The sequence below is a fragment of the Balaenoptera ricei genome, chromosome 2 (assembly GCF_028023285.1).
Source record: "Balaenoptera ricei isolate mBalRic1 chromosome 2, mBalRic1.hap2, whole genome shotgun sequence".
Classification (NCBI taxonomy): Eukaryota; Metazoa; Chordata; class Mammalia; order Artiodactyla; family Balaenopteridae; genus Balaenoptera; species Balaenoptera ricei.
The window spans coordinates 107,499,224-107,517,308 of record NC_082640.1 but is presented as its reverse complement, the minus strand read 5'-3'; the positions used below and the strand labels follow the sequence as shown (position 1 = coordinate 107,517,308).

The following is an 18,085-nucleotide window of genomic DNA, read 5'->3' as shown; positions in this document are numbered from 1 at the left end:
TTCCCTAATCTTACCTCCCTGACATCAAAGAACTACAAAAAAAAAAGGATCATCTAAGAAACTACAAAAGTCTAGCTTTGTTTAATATAGAAGCTATGCACAGTGAGTTGTCTGCTCTCAAATTTTATCGCCGCTTCAATATAGGTCGATTTCCTCCTGAAAGAAATCTCCATTCCAGTTTGTAAGCGATTTAATGATGTCTTCATTGATATCTTTGTATGAAATCATCATAATTCTCTCTCATTTTTACAATTATGTACTTTTAACTATTTTAACAACAGACAGCATCTATGGTGCGTGCCAGCACTATGCTGAGTACTTAGCATGCAGTATTTCTCTGAAATGTTACAACTATATAAGACATAAATGACTATTGTCCCCATTTTACAGATGAGGAAAGCAAGGCTTAAAAGGGTTAAGTAATTTGCTGAAGGCCAAACATCTGACGAATGGTGGAACCAGGATTTTTAGCCTCCCGGGGTCTGGTTCCGAAGCCTAAGTGTTCACCTACCACGCTATCTTACCCTCCAAGATTTAATCAATATTCAGTCAAAGTACACCATGTTTGCTTCTCCATGGTGAGGAGGTTATTCAGGGTGAGGATATTCATTTCCTTGCTTTTCTTCTCTCCTAATGCACACACTTTGATGATTTCACAGCTGAAGTGACTCTCCCCCAACTGAACAGCCTAGAAAGCCAGTCTCACTACTTGTGATTACCTTTGTCAGTGAAGTGCATACACTGAAGATCTGGTTATCATTTTTTTTTAAAAGTCTTTATTAGGTTATTGATTATTTATGGACTTCTGAGGGCTAATTGTAGGAAAAAATGACTGAGTGTCATAGATTCCACTCTTTTCCTGAAATCACATTTTGATTTGGTGGTATCATCACTTTTTGCACACTCCCTACTGTAAATACATGGGAAAAGCCCATTAAGATTATTTCTAACACTGGCTGCGAAGGTAACACAATCTTTAATTCCCTTAATTATCTCCTAAACTTCCTTTTTGCTTATTTGTTCTGAAATTACTGACTGATCTTAACAGGTCTCTTTTTATTGCTTATTGCTCCCATCAAGTACGTGAAGCCATGTTCTATTGCTTATTACTACGGAGGTTATTTTACAGCAATACTTAACTACCCTGACCTTGCTTGGCCTTTCTATTTTAAGAGGAAAGTGAGAAGCAGAACTGAAACAGCAAGTCTTCCATGATTTTCTGATGTGGGTGCTTTCTATACTATTCTAATTCTTTGAGTATGGACAACACAGCACACAAGTCTGAAGTCCTAGCCTCAATCAGAGAAGCGGGTATCATTTCCTAGCAGAGCTGACTAAATGAGGTTTAGGAACTGCTCTCTGATCCCTGTGCTTTTTTTTTTTTTTGCTGAGAGCTCTCAGGGCCTGGAGAAATAGTTTATAGCCTACTCTTCTCATCTCTTTTAGTTATCACTTGGCACTTAAGAACAGTGATTATGAAGCCTTTTGAAATCAGTTTGGATAGCTTTCTCTGTTTTGAAGATGATATCATCAAGACATCGGACAGTTTCAGAATATACTACACAGTAGCTGGTATTCTCTTTTAAATTTCTTTTTGAAATCCACCAAAATTCAGTCCCTGTGTGAAATTCCTGGTAGTCTTTTAAAAGTATTTTCCGTGTTATCCTCATGAGTCACACCTTATTATCAAAGTTACGGTAGCTGTTAACTAAGAATTGGACCTAAGGGCAGGATTAGAGGGTTTTTCAGAAGGAGCTGTGAAAATTAAGGAGATGGAATTATTTTGTAAAGACATAGGTGTCAACATTGATGCCATATTATGGAAAGTATGCGGTGTGATAGACTGTCACATCCTAACCCTTGGCATCCTGCGGCAAATACGGCTCAAATAATAGAGAAACAAGAAACCTAAGCTATCACACCGACAGAACTCCTCCTCCATGCCCTGGGGCTCAATGGAATTCAGAAAATAAGGGTGCTCTCTCCAAGTTCCAAGCAGGTGTCTAATTGTGAGAAACGCTCATCTTTAGATACGACTGTAGCATCTTCACTCTTCAAGCGTAATGACTACATCAAAAAGTACAGGTAGTGGATGGTAGGGAACAGCACTTTCAAAAAGAGCAAGATCAAATGTCAAAGTCAAATATCAACGTAGAAATATTTCATTTTTCCCAAGACTCCCATCACAACCACCCTCAACTTGCCGCAAATATATAAAAATTATGATTTTAAAGCAACATTCACTGCATCAAGGACCATTGTATATAACGGAGCTCGGTTTGACAATCAGTATGATATAAAATAACATGCAGGGCAAATAAGTCTTCTACCATCAACACAGAATATATTTATTTTATTGTTTTAGACTACTGATAGCTTGTGCTAGGAACATAAATGAGAATGTATATATACGTTGACATATGTGTATCTACTCTATGAGGCTCATATCAACGTATAATCACATACACATCCCTGTTTGGAGATTACAGCTTTTATTCCAAGTTTTTGGTCTAAAGGGTATCTTTAAATGTACATAGTTCCAATCTTTAGAAGAAAATTAAAGTGAATGCAAGTCTGTATTGTCTATCCTTTCTTTCTGCCTTTCTTTTCAGGTTAGCAGTTTATTTCTGCATTAATCACCCTGACAGAAGCAAGGCAACTCAATTTTCTGCTTCTGTAGGTAGGCACATCACTTTCTGTACAGCACTAGGCATGAAAAGGGCTGCAGCTAAGCTTTGGTTACTGGTGTAATTGAAATGCTATCCACACTATAGGGTGCATTAAAGTCAGATAACGGCAGTTCCTGTGGCCAATTTAAGTAGCTTGACTTCCCTGGGAAAAAAAAAATTGCCTGACAGATAAGGCAGACAAACTGGCTAATTCTCCAAGCATGTCTCTCATTGTGATCCTAGAAAAATGAGAAAAAAATGAATCACAGAACCACAAAATCAATTGACCCTCGGGTAGCTCATCAGGCAGCGAGCCTGATAAACCTAAAAGCTTTGTTAATGTCTGCCTGCCTGTATCCCACAGATAGAGCACTTTGTAAATGAACCTGCTTTGATAAATATATTAAGGAAAGCTGTGAATAAAGGCAGAGACTTCTCATTTGTAAATACAACCTCTGCTACATGGAATTAGAATGATAAAATGGAGTTCCATGTAATTAAGTTTGTATAAGGCCTGAAATCCGTGCAAATACTTTCCCTGAATTTTGAAAGAGAACTGTCAGTTCAATTAATCTGAACATCACCCCAAGAATGTACCGAACAAAATTAAGCTGCTGATAAAACCTGGGCCAGTATTTTGATAAGTAATTCCTATATCATTTCTTGGCCACTGTGATCATTTTATTTAATCCTCTGCCCCTCCTTTTCCTCAGTTACCCTCTAAGCCACATACAAAGAGTGATGGCCCATGCACCTCCACGGGAGTAATCGGCCAAATGGCAAAGCTAAAAATGGGGAAATCTTTTTTTTTTTTTTAACCCTGTGTTCAAAAAAAAATTAGGGTAAATAAAATTCTCCTAGGAGATGCTAAAGAGCCTGCATCTCCATCAGCCTAGAAAGCCTAGACTAAAGAAACCTTCCGAGAACTGATAACTCCACATGAGGACTGCACCAAAATACCCAGAGTGACTATTTTCAACGGGAAGGACCTGAACTGAATTTGCTCTGTTCAATTCGAGAATTTTAAAGCATCAGAGATGGGGAAAGTGAGGCAGAGAGGAAAAGCAAGAGAGGAGAAAAGAAAAGAAAAAAGAGGCAGAGAGAAAGAGAAGAGGGATACATCTCACCAAAACCATTTACCTAGTTACCTCTTCCTCTCCCTGTGCACTACGTTCACACCTCAAGGTAGAAACACAGAAGTTACCCTCCTCAATTTCATTTGTTTCAGAAACAAAAAAAGAAAACAATGACTGAGAAATCTTATTTTAGCCACGGGAGAAAGACATTGATTTTGGGGTCACTCACCAGTTGTTTACTTGGAGAATTGTAAGTCCTGTGTCTTGAGCTAACTGTTTCTTCTGCTCTTCGGAAGGGTACGGATGCTAATGAAAACACAAATGTTTTGAAAGATGTATCAGAAGTTAAGAAAGAGTCACTTACGTCTAAGAATGAAACCACCGTTTGTGATTTCTTTAGTCTATGGCTTGATTTTCCTAATCACAGCTTTTTAATCATGGGTGGGGGAAAAATGTGGGCAGAAACAAGAATCCAAAAACCTGCTTGCGCAACCCCGTTCCCGCCACACTGTGGAGGCCAGCAGCACAAAGCATGACAGCATTGCAGGTATTCAGTTTCTTCAATCAGTCAGGGACGCAAAGCACTTTGGCGATGGGTCAGAATTTTGGTTGGCTACAATCACTTCAGTTACACTAAGGGAACCACTTGCGGGCCCATTTTACTTTACTTCTTGGAAAACCTCTGTGCAGCCCTTCTCCTATATTATCTTTGTGAGATGGCTCAATATAATCATTATTTCCTAGTTAATCTAAGATTATTGATAGTCAGTTTGGAAAGTAAGACCGTCCATAATCACAACTATTCTTGGAAGCCATGGCTACCACTTCAGTTACAGCAGAGTTTACTGACAGTTGTTTATGTTGACTCCTTTAAGGGACAGTGGAAGATTCTTTCATTTTTACTGGTTGCTGCTCCGGGTTAAGAGGGTCGCACAAAGTGACCACCCATCACAAGGAATCAATTATGTGCAATACAGAAATTTTACGCTTTACCCTGAAGTGTGGCAATAAGAGAATGAAGCCATAGGTTTCGGTGTTTTTTAATTCTTTACTTCCCATCACAACTCACCAGCATTTATAACAAACCATCTTCCCATCAGCAAACCACTTTCCTCTCTCATTCCGAAATCAAAGATTGTTACTGTGGAATCGTACATTTACTTTGAGACACTGTACTGGCACGTACATAACTATAAAACATGTCTGTTAAATAGGTCTCTGCTCTAAATTCACTGGTTTTCTTAAACAGAAAAGTAAACTTTTATACAGCATGTCAAAGTCGTTCCTAAACTAGAAAGCCTTGAGTAATAAATATTTCCCATCAACGTTATTAAAGGCTGACATTAGGAACAACAGAGTATTCCATTCAGAGCTTTCTAATCATTCCAGTGTTTGAGAGAGTGAATGTTTTTCAATCATCTAAGATTTTATTCTTCAGGTATTTCATCTTCCATAATAGCGTACATTATCCAAAACGTGTGCAATTACTTATTAGCAAACCCAAATGCCATTAGGTTAAACAAAATCCCCTGTATTGCAAAAGGGGTTAACTAGATTTGTATTAATATAGAAGCCAGGCTTTTAATATTCTGCAAATGTTAACAAAGAAAGATGATAATGTTGAGTTAATATGGGTTAAGCATAAAATGAAAATAAATTTTTCTGATTGCGAGGTGTTGACATTTTTTTGGCTAGGGCCTCCAGCCTGTTCCTGAAAGCTGTGTAATTACAGAAGGCTTTTCCCCTCCTTCCCCCTCCTGCTTCGAGCCTACCCACATTAGTAATGACCCCTTCACTGCTTCAAAAACCACTAATGGTCTTCAGCACGGGCAAGAAAAATGAACAGGATAAATTGGAATCCACAGTCAGTAATTTGCATCCTATGAGGCTGCTTTGGCCACTCACACTCATTCCTGGCCATCAATCGTTGCCTGTCAGGTGCTGCACTCACTCTGCCACCATGACAAATACTCCTCCTAACACTCTGATTCGTCCAAACAATGTAATTGTCCTCTATTCTCCTTTTGGTAATGGAGATAATGAATGACTGCACAAACAAGAAGGATTGCTCATCGCAGATGCTGGGGTGGCTTCAAACTGGAAAAGGCCTAGGGTACAAATTTTAATTGACTGAAAACACTGGTTGGAGGGAAAATGACCAAAAACGATCCCCAAATCCTTCTTGTTGTGGTATTTTCCTGCCAAATTCAAGGGAGGAGCACCTTTTGACTTTTTATTCCTCTAAGACTTTGAAAGCCTGGGTTTCTAGGTTATTTGCCCAATGGAAATCAATTCTGCAAATAACAAAAATGAAAATGAAAATAAAGACTCATCACAAGGATGTATAGATCTGCACTGGTAATGTCATCCAGTATGCCGTTTCTTCATGCGGTGGTGTTTTGTTTTTTTCTTTTTTTGGTGTGCTCAGTCTTGTTCACTATTATGATGCATTTGCCCAAGACAGTTCTGACAAAATGTGGGTTGTGGTGTGTGTGTGTGTATGTGTGTGTGTGAGGGAGACAGGCAGAGACACACACAAACATATACACACACACACAGAGAAGGTTTAGATGAAATAAAGGTTTAGGATGTTAAGCTAGTAGAAGACTAGAAAGGGGAAGTTAGTGTAGAGTCAATTCCTTCAAGCAGGACTGTACATTCAGATTGAGTAACAAGAATTCTTCCCAGTGTTTTATTAGAAATTAAGTCAAATGACCACAAAATTACATAAACAGTGCATTTTATCTTGGGAATCCCTGAACTGTACTTTCACTATGAAAGCAGTTGCAAATTCCATCCACAATCATTAAAAAAATTGGGACCTTACCAAAATTCACCTTGCACAGATGGCTTTTTTTTTTTTTTAATTAATAGGGAAGACCATAATAACTTTAACTTATTTAAATAACGTTCTGTGGTTTTTGAACGTTCATGATTCTATGCCCCTTTTATACAGGGAGTGTACTGTTTATCTGAAAGGGTTCTGGCAGTCGGCCACTGTATTTCTAAAATTAAAAAAGGAATGGAAAACAATCAGCTTTCAGAGGAATTGGAACCATGGCAATGTGTTTTGGATTAATTTACAAATATATGTATATATTTAAGGCCAAACTGTGGAACTAGAGAATTTCTACTACATGATCTATCATATGCATTCTTCTACTTTATTAGAACAGACATCGTATTGAAATAATAAACATGGGAAGCCTTCACTTCTTCTTTGATGTATATTGCTAAATGTCTGACTGGCTCAAATTTAAAATAAACTTTGGTATGTTTGCACTTGAAAACTGGAAGTAGACCACAAGCAATAATTTGTTGTCAGTTTCTATATTCTTGGACTGAGGCTATAGTTTAGTCTGTTCACAGATGGGGGCCAACCTACCCTGGTCCAGTGGCTCAGAGGTGGCTCAACTTACTCATAAGAACACACATTGTAACATAATAGTGATGATGATGATTCCCTTCATCAAGAAAGAACCAGCATAGGTCAAAGTTTTTCACATCCCCAAATAATTTAAAGCCACTGTTGAAGAGAGGTGAATCACAAATATCCTCTTACTTTGAATATCAACTGACAGCTGTTAAAAAAGTTAGTAAGACACGTATGGCTCATGACTCAACGTAGACAGAAAATATTTTTTTAATTGCCTTTTTTCTAAAGACTCATTCGAAAGTGAGATATTACCTGTATTCCAGATACTGACCTTAGACTCTCTTTTTTTTTTTTTTTTTTTTTCTCATCCCTTTGGGGTTAAACTGGTTCATCAAGTACATGCAAATAGATCTACAGTATTCTTAGAATGTATCAGTGAAACAGTTTTTGGGTGAAATCACTTAATGATAATTTTCTTTTGTGGTTAATCCCTCTCCATTTTTGTCCAAACTGGAACCAATTTATCACAATCTTTATTCCACGTTGAAAGGATTTATACTGATGTTTTAGAATACTTCAAGTGATATTTCTAATCATCTCATGAATTAGAAGTACACAGTAAATGAAAAATGCAGTTTTTGCAAGGCTAAAAAATTGGAAACAACCTAACTATCTGTCAAATGGATCATAGTTAAATAAAATGGGAGTTTCTCATGAAAAGGTTTTCCCCACATATTGTTGCATGAAAAAAGTAAACTGTAGAACAACCTGTATTACCAATTTTTGTAAAATAGATAAATAGCTAAATTAATTAATTAATTAAATGCACACATATCTATGCTTGTCATGCAAGGAAAACATCTGGAAAAACACACACACCCCATGCTCTGCACAACTTCATGTTGTGTAGGGCATGGGGTGCAGGCTTTTACTTTATGTTTATATACTCCTACGTTGTCTGCATGTTTACTGCTGCAAACAATTTTTTAAAATCCAATATTAATTTAAAAGTAATATTAATTTATTATAATTAATTTATACACTCCATATTTTTTTTAAAACATAGTAATTTAACTTTTTATACAATTAGATATTCTCTTCTGTTATGGTAACTTTTTCACTGGATATTTTTAAAAGCAGGACACCTTGAGAATTAGTCCTTAAGGTTACTTTCCTACCCTATGAGTTCGACTCACTGGTCTATAAAGTTTACTAGATGAGCTCTTGAAGGAACAATGTGCAATTTGTCAAATTTCTTCTGTGATGATGTAATATGACCTTTGAGACGAATGATCAAGTAACTTGTTGGGCAGGTTCTTAGTTTCAGCAAATACTTGGAACTTGGTCATCGTGATCACCACTTCCTTTTCCTCAATCCACCCCTAAGATACGCCTTATTTTATAGAGTTAATTCAGGTGACCTTAAGTTTGATGATGCCACTCGTAGATGAAACCCTCTAAGCAATTTCTCTAATATGGACAATGAAACTGCATTGGGTAAATATCACTTATTGCTCTGGGACCAGGCTTATTGAACTGGTACAAATAGATGGTGCTAAAGACCTAACCCTTGAAAAAATCAATGCATTTTCATGGAATGTCAAACTTATTCAGTGGCCATTAATTTAACACCTTTCCTTATGTAAACAGAAATTCTGACGCCATGATTAGAATGTATACTGCAAATGAAATTTGAAAATAAAACTGGAAACAAGATATTTGCTTTCCACTAAATTCACATAGTGAGAGCTTCTGTGGTGGCGCAGTGGTTAAGAATCTGCCTGCCAATGCAGGGGACACGGGTTCGATCCCTGGTCCGGGAAGATCCCACATGCGGCGGAGCAACTAAGCCCGTGGGCCACAGCTACTGAGCCCTCGTGCCACAACTACTGAAGCCTGAGTGCCTAGAGCTCGTGCTCCGCAACAAGAGAAGCCACCACAATGAGAAGCCCGCGCACCGCGCTCGCCACTACTACAGAAAGCCCGAGTGCAGCAACAAAGATCCAACGCAGCCAAAAATAAATAAATAAAATAAATGAATTTATAAAAATAAAATAATTCACATAGTGATTTACTTGGTATTTATAATTTTTAGCCCTTCATTGTCATGTCTTATTTTCACACCTTGTCTTTATTAAGTATAACTTTCTGAGAGTAAAGCCTTGGGTTTTTTAAACTTCTTTATTTCTCCCCCCACTCTGTCTCAGTGTCTTTAAAGATCTGTAGAAAGAGTGAAAAAAAATAGACGTTAAGTTCTCATTCAAGCTTTGTCAGTAGTTCTGCCACCTTGAACAAGACTGTGCCTGGGACTTAGTCTCTGTAATAGTAAAATGAGGTTAACAAAGCTATATTTTGTGGTTTACAAAATATCTATGGAGATTATAGTAATAAAGTTTGTGATGGTTAATTCTGAACTTCACTGACTCTCTCCCTCCCTCTCTCTCTCTCACACACACACACATACACACACACCCTCTCCTCTCAAGTTGTCTGAGCTTCTAATCACTACCTCAGGATGCAGGAGCAACCTGCAACCCTTTGCTCTTCCACTGCCAAGCTAACGTCGGGTTTCTCCCAGAAGCACTTCTACATGAAACGTGATGTATCTCCTGCTTTGTGTTACTATTTGTAAATCTGCATTTTCTGGGTGTCTTATCCTTGTCCTAGTTCTTGAGATCAGAACCACAAAATATGAGAGCTAAAAAAGTCTTTAAACAGAACCTTGTCCTGCGACCTAATTTATGTAGATGAAGAAACCAAGACGCAATGGCTTAATTAACACTCCAGGTCATAGAAACAGGCAGTGGTAAGGCTGGGATAACCACCCGCTCTACTGATATTTAGTGGAGGACTTTCCCACTCTAACATTAAAGTTTTTCACTGAAGTACCTTTTCCCTTTTCTTTTGGTAAAAGTGCCTTAATTTTACTTCAGGGATGTACTCAGGGCTTAGCCAATCAACATAGTTAGTCATTCTGGCTGCTCTGAAGATGGAACCCAAGTTAGGTTAATGGGAGTCAGTACGACTGCCAGTCAAAGGTGTTCTCTTTTCACTGGGGTTACTAAGTCAGTAGAATTTGTGCCTGGAGTTGTTGATGGCCATTATTGCCACCAAATGGGGAGAGCCTGATTGAGAATGAAGCCCACACAGACAAAAGCAGAGCCAGTAGCTATAAAGAACAGATTTGTGCACATTTCTGCCCTTGGATCCAGCTTTATCTAAATCCAGCCACCCTTTACCTTTTAGCTACTTGAGCCAATTTATTAGTGCTGACTAACACATATGGCACAATTTAGATTATCAGAAATTTTCTCAGTTTACTCCATATTCCCCTCCAGCTTAAAATGATTGTTTATTTTTTTTTAAAAAAAAGAAGGATGGCGAGGAAAAGGAGGGAGGCATGGTGGGGGGAAGAAGAAGAGGCAAACCATTTTGCTTTAATCTAGATTCTGATCAAACATGGCAAAGATCTTGAGGATTTGGGATTTTTTAAAAAGTTGATCAGAGCTGTGATCCTAATAGATTAAAAAATCACCTAACTTGGAAGATAGAAGTTTAAGCATGCAATGTATATGGAACTGTGAAAATTTTATATCTTTTTTCTAATTTGAAAAGCAAAGTATAAGGTAGACTTTTTATAATGACCATACGGAGAGTAAATTTCAGTATGCTTCTTTGTATCAAGTTGAAACTCTTAAGGGGGATGCATACAAATTTGCTCACCAAAATACCTGAGAAACACACTTAGATGCAAAAACCGTACAGAAACCCAAGGCTGTGATAATGAAAAATGACACAAAAACCGTTGCAATCATCTGGCTAATTTAGGATTATTTGATTTAAGTAAAATTCCCAGCTGCTGAAGGAGAGCGTATTTCAAATGTGTGATCGCAACGTTCCCTTCCATTTCCATGATGCTGACATGTCCATCATGGTCAGTCCAAACACTGGGCCCAGCAGAAAACCCTCCCTAGCCTGGACTAGTCACCTTCCTCCAAAATTCCACAGTGCCTTCTCTCCTCCTCTCTTGTGTTTTTATTCACTCCACATCATCTTTTATGTGTATACGTGTACTTGTGTAATAGCCCTCGCTGCACGGCAATTCATTTGAGGACAGAGTTCAAGCCTTTAACCTCGAACCCTCTACAGCAGGGGTCCCCAACCCCCGGGCCGCGGTCCGGTATCGGACCAGTACCCTGTTAGCAACTGGGCTGCACAACAGGAGGTGAGCGGCGAGCAGGCGAGTCAAGCTTCATTTGCCGCCCCCATTGCTCGCGTTACCGCCTGAACCATCGCCCCCATTGCTCGCATTACCGCCTGAACTATCCCACAGCCTCCGCCCGGCCCCTTCCACCCCCGTGGAAAAACTGTCTTCCACCAAACCGGTCCCCGGTGCCAAAAAGGTTGGGGACTGCTGCTCTACAGCACTTGGAATGTTTCCTACAGAATAGGTACTCAGTACATACTTGTTTGTGAATACATTATTTCTGACATTGACACTGTTTTCCATTAGGAAGGACTGACAGTGCCACATATATGATGCATAAAAACCCAGATAAATATGGGGAGATTCAGACAGTCATTTAACTGTTTTACTGACACAATATTTGGATATTTGAAAACATCTACTGAATTTTTCACTTTTCATCCAGATGTTTGGTGTCATGGAAACCCAGATTCTAGATTTAAATTAGTTGGTTTTTTTAATGCCAGATGTATATTTGGGAGGAAGAAAATGTGGCTATTTCAGGAGATTCATTTCCATTTGAGTTCACATGGAAGTAAACAGATTACATTATAATAATCACATGTTTTAAAATTCAGAAAATGTTTGAGAGATTTTAATAATAGCCAGATCCTAAGAGATTAACATGTTTGGTTGATATTTAGAGCCACGGTAGGAAGGCCTCATTAAAAAGAGCAAAGAGAAAAGCACACGGTCTTTTGTAGATAAGCTGAAGGACTACTGAATGAGCCTAATGGATTATCATACAGAGATTTTAAGAACAGTTATTACATTATTATTATCAAGATATAGATAAAATAGAAAAATGGAGAAGGAATTTTTCATGAAACCGAAGTTAATGACTGAAAGGAAAAAAGCGTCTTAGGACTAAGAAGAAACACTTTTTGCATCTGCAAAGGGAAATGTTACATATACCTACTGCAATGGTACAAAGGGAATTCATACCGGCAGGAGTGATAAAATTAAAAGAAGGTCAGAAACCATCAACACTCATTTGACTTCTAAACTTCCAAAGAGATGTAAAAAATATATTAGAAAAACACATTTGCAGATAGGAGTCAGAATTTTAAGTGCAATGAATATAATTATTTTCCCATTGACTGAGATTTTAAAGCTGAGCACAGTCTTATTTTGAAAATAACAGCAATATATTCCTAAGGCTAGAGAAAGATAATTTTTATTTAACATTTGTTAGGACGCTCCCATGAGCTGCTTGGCCATGCGTGTTATGCTGCCTACATGGCTAATGGGTAATCTTACCAAATGAGCCAAAGGCCACAAATAAGGCCTTGACTCATTTAACGATCATTTCACATTTCCACACTATGACCAAATTAATATTTTATGGGGCTACTCAGTTCTACAGCCAGACCACTTTTCCAAAAAATTGAATTTTGTGCTTATTTATTTTATGGATCATTTGTTGAAATAGATTTCAAAACTGGTTTAGGCTATTTAGATTTTTCAGTGTACTGCAAAAGCAAAACTTACAGACTCAGAGTTTTAGAACTAGAAAGGACATCAGAAGTCATGTAACACAAACTTTCTCATTTTATGTCTAATAAAACTAAGGCTGACTGAAACAAAGTGGTTTGCCCCAAACTTTGTTGGCCTCCTCCGTTTTTAAAGATGTCCCTGACTTCCCCAGAAAGAACAAGTTTCACACTCATATAATCTCAAAGAATATTTCTTATGGAACATCTTATTTCTACCTAGGAATTATGGATACCAGTAGCCAGATTTTATCCTGTAAGTTACTTACTATCCATAGCCTATATATTCCTATGTCACCCTATATTTCTTCATTTGCCACACTGCATTGCAAATACTTGCTTATTTGTCAATCTCGCCTATTAGACTCTGCTCCTTGAGAGCAGGGACTGGCTAGCCATATTTTACTTCCAGAATCTAGTTCACTGCCTAGCATGCAAAAGGTATCAGTTAGTGCATGTTGAATTAATCAAGTTTGAGAATGGAAATAAGTGAATTGTTTGCATCTGAAAAATACTATTCTGAAATGAGAGGGAAGTCGGTTGAGGTGAAAACTAGATACCAAATGAGAAGGGAGATTTAAGGAAGGAGACACTCAACAAGGCAGATAATATCAACCTCTCTCCTGCACTGAATATGAAATAGTGAAATTCAGCTCTTATTTAAAACAAGAGTATAACTTTATATATGTAGAGAACCAAGTAGAAATTGGCAAATTCCGATGGTAACACTAAGAAGCTGTGGAAAAGAAGTAAGTGTATGGGACTTTTCATTAACATTTAATTACTTCTTGTTAAAAACGCTAAGCAGTTGCTTTAAAGTTATATAATGTCTAGACAATTGACATACTTGTATCTAGTCTTATGACAACAACCCTACTGAACAGGTCCAGACACAGTGGCATAAGAGACTGAATTAGAATGAAATAAGTTTAGCTATTAATCCATTACATTTCTTTAATAACCTGAAAAAAGTCTGGATAGAAAATTGTGGGGTATCGGTGCTTTGTGTCCACCTAGAGGGGTGGGATAAGGAGAGTGGGAGCGAGATGCAAGAGGGAGGAGATAGGGGATATATGTATATGCATAGCTGATTCACTTTGTTATACAGCAGAAATTAACACACCATTGTAAAGCAATTATACTCCAATAAAGATGCTAAAAAAAAAAATTGTGGGGTAAATATTAAAGAATTATTCAGCAAGTTTACAAGAAATAATAAACAATTCCGGTATGTTTAGTCCAATTTCATCTGCATGGACCATGCTATAAATAATTTTGTCTGATTCCCTTAACAATGCACTGAAAGTCTAACTTGACAAGGGAAAGCTATCATGGATTTAAAGAGGAAGGAGTTGTTTAAAGAAACAGGGTTATCTCTTTTTCAAAAAGTTATTATCTCTAGAGTAAGCAGTGGAAATGTTGTGGATATTATCTTCTTTGCTCATCTCAGAGTACAGGATAAGAGAATGGGGTTAATGATAAGCTAAAAAGTCATAAAAATAAGAAGGAAGTAGCTGTAAACTAATGCCTTCTTGTGATGCATAGCAGTGGTTAAAAAGAAAACTTTAGTAGTGACTGACCATTTCTTGCACCATACTGTAGAGAAGGTTTTAATCAGAGTGGCTATGATGAAACAGAACTCCTTAATGAGTTAATTCTTTCATTTTACAGTTCACCAAGATAAAAACTCTAAGGTGTAAAACACTAGCATTAGGAAATTGGTTCAGGGGTTCCGAACTGGCTTCTTTTTCTAACATATACAGAGCTTCTTTTTGCATATAAATGAGCATGAGATACAACTCTATACTTAGAGATATACTCTAAAAAAGGGGAAGTGGGCTAAAAAAAATACTTGACTTTTAAAAATTATAGCTCCATATTCTCTAAATGTTTTGGAATTTATCTGACTTTTAAAACCGTGGGAGAAAGATCATTATGTCTGTCCAGAAATTATGAAAAAGTAAGCCAAAGATATTACCCAAGTGTTTACCTTAGTTATGCATGGTACTAGTAAATAAAGCAACCAATTGGTACCATAATAAGAACACTCCTAACTGAGCCATCAAAAAAGGTCAGTTAGCAGTATTTATTTTGGAATTCCCCACACTTTTATCTTATCAATTTGTTTTTCCTTCCCTTTTTTAGAGTGCCTGTTTAGTGAAAGCTAACTAATACATCAAGATGGAGACAGAACAAGATACCACCACAGCATTTATCTATCTTTGTACATATACTGTCCCCGTTACTATTTTACCTAAGCTTTAGAACATGCAAATACTTTAAATAAAGAGTGTTTCTAAGCGGATGGAAAAAATCGATTTGTGAGTTTCTAATTTGTATTTAGAGCAAATCAACTCATCAGTAAGTAGAAGTCCTTCAAAATGTCTTTTGAACATACTTATGAGTATGTCTCTTCTGGTAATTAAGTATATAAGATCATAAACTATCTAATCCATGTCATAAGCAAACAAAATGAAAAAATATATGTACATAAAAATATGTCTTTATGACTCTGAATATCTATTGACTAAACATTTACTCATTCAAGGTAAAAGTGATTAAATATTGAAATACCAAATCATTTGATAGTATTTAACCTTTTACCATAATTAAATGCTATGCTAAGTAAATCCAAATAAGTTAAAAATATGTGCACTAAGAGAAAATACAGACACAGAAATTAAAAGTTTCATGGCAAAACAATAAGGATATATGCTAATATATGTTAGGAGCTTACTTAAATATTAGTAGGTGGCTATTTTCTTTCTAATTTGCACAGCAAATCAGAAAATATTAAGAAAAAGCTCCCCTTAGCTTGGGTAGCTAAGTTGACCTCGCAGAAAGTATCTGCATCTGCTTATCAACTTGGATAAAAGAAAGAGGAATAATGGGGGAAATACTAAAAATATGAATATTTGAAATTATTTTACTGGCCAATTTTTTCCAATCCATTAAGTGATAAGATTTTACAGAAAACAATAACTACTTCTTATTCCTCCTGATTTGTATATTAGAAATTGGTAGTGTATTTTTTCATTCCTAGAACAAATAATTCTAATTTTTTGCATGAAAATATTTCTTACAAGGATATAATAAGCCCTGAAAATGGCGTCTCCACAAAAATTGGAGTTTAAAAGAACGGACCTTTAACGCAGCTGAATTCAACTGGCATGGACCACGATGGCCAGTATCTGCTCTGGTTAGTTGAACATCCATTCTGATTGTTGGTGCCTGTTAAATAGTTTGGATATTACCCGTGGCTTTTCTTCATGATGGACAGAGCCCTCTAACATTTCTGATACCTGCTTGGTATGTTGTATCTTTAGCAGATGAATTTAAATTTGACCCATGTTCTGCCATAATACAAAGAGCATTAGTATTTCAGAGTAAGGTGAGTTGACCAATTGACCATAAGGGAATGATAAGTTTTTCATCTGAAATAAGGTAGTTTGAAATCTGAAGGTACCTTGAATAACTCAGGTGTAACTGACTGAATCATAGGCATTATTTAAATATTTAAATAATTTAAATACTCTTATTGGAGTAATTGGAAATATACCCTCATGCAACGTAAGCTGAGTGGGTTTAGTTCTCTAAGGAGTTAGCAAAACACTTAAGGATTGCCACATGGCAAGAAATAAACCACAAAATGGCCTTTAGATTCTAGCGAAAAATCATGAAGTAAATCCAAGGTATTATTCTATGTACATTCCATGCAAGTATTGATTATGCTTTATCTAAATAAGGACATTTTCTTAGGCCAGATAAGACAGAGTCGTTTTTAGCAAGAGGTAAATAGGAGGAGTCAAAAATTATCTCAAAGAATTAAAAAATGTCAATAAAAATCACCATCAACTCATGACTCTGATCCTCCATATAAGATCGTGACTTGGATTTGATCTGGATATTGGAGGAAAGTAGACTGACAAACTCTCCTCCTTTGCATAGTCGCAGCTGACAATCAGTATCTAACAATCAGACTGACAATCAGTTTCTAATCTGGCAGAAACTAAAGAAGAGACTTTTTCAATTCAGGTGTTAGAACATCTAAAATTTTTACACAGTGAAGGAAATACAGAAAGGGAGGAAATTCAGAAGGAAATGTGTAAAGCCCTACTTTAAAGGTTTTCATCTTTTTTCTAACCTAACCAGGCAATTTTGAAATGGCCTGGGAATATACTATTATAAGGAATGAATAAACCTGTGTACATTTTTATCATAGTGATAGTTAGTTGTACAATTCTACAAACATTGATGGATAGATGCCAGGTCCTGGGCTAGAAATTTAACAAGCCAGGGGTCTGGAGCAATGGAGGAACTGTTAGAAACTGAGATGGGTATTTTCACATTTGATTGGTTATGCTCTCTTTTCTCTTCCTCAAGCTCCTAAACACATTCTCCCTTTTATTTTAAGTGACTGGAATGCTAAAGATGTTATAGAACCTAGAACCATTCTCTGGAGACATTCCTTTTCTTTAACTCCTTGGACATTTGGGAATACAGTTCATAATAAGTACAAACATTGTAAGTTGAATTACTAAAGGAGCTTGCTATTTGCTAAAGTGAGTTCTTTCATAAGATAATGTTCTTGCAAAGCAATTAATACCCCCAGTGGACTAATGCTCTTCTATTTTTTTTTTATGAACAAATTTAGATGTTTACAAGAAAGGCCAAATGAAACATTCTGATGGATTTATTAATAAGCGCTTGGATTTTCACTTGTGTTTTTTTCACAGCTGTATACCCAGCTTCTAGAAAAGTGCTTGGGAGAGCAGTACAAGCTCAATAAATATTTGGTAAATGAGTAAATAAAGGAATAATTTTCAGTGCTTGACCTGAGACTGAAGTATGGAGTGTCTCATTTCAAGTGCACAAGGGAAGCAGGAGAAATATCCGTGTTTAGGCTTTTACCTTCTCACATTCATAGTTAGAACCACCTAGTTGGGAGGAGGCTAATGGCAAGGGGATGGGAAGTTTCTGCATGTTACAGATTTAAAAGCATACTCTCTGTCGATTTATTTACACTACTGAAAATCTGAATTGTTTTTTTTTTCCACAAGGAATTATATATTTCTAGGCCCATATTGACTAAGATCTAGGGGGAAAAACCTATAGAAAGCCCCACAGAACTTACAACAATTGTCTAGGCAGAAGTATATGGCTGTCACACTAAGGCAGTAACACTTTCCATGATTTAAACCCTAGTGGATAAACATTTGAATTTA

The 18,085-nt window shown here is 36.8% G+C and overlaps 1 protein-coding gene across 5 annotated transcripts in view; it reads right to left on the bottom strand.

Annotated features, from left to right (window-relative positions):
- Positions 1-18,085, bottom strand: part of MEIS2 (Meis homeobox 2) — a 199,186-nt gene that overhangs the window by 54,269 nt on the left and 126,832 nt on the right. For all 5 annotated transcript variants that reach the window (XM_059913671.1, XM_059913673.1, XM_059913674.1 and 2 more), the window contains one exon: positions 3,975-4,051. In XM_059913671.1, coding sequence (XP_059769654.1) covers positions 3,975-4,051 — 77 coding nt within the window. The remainder of the gene's footprint in view (positions 1-3,974; positions 4,052-18,085) is intronic.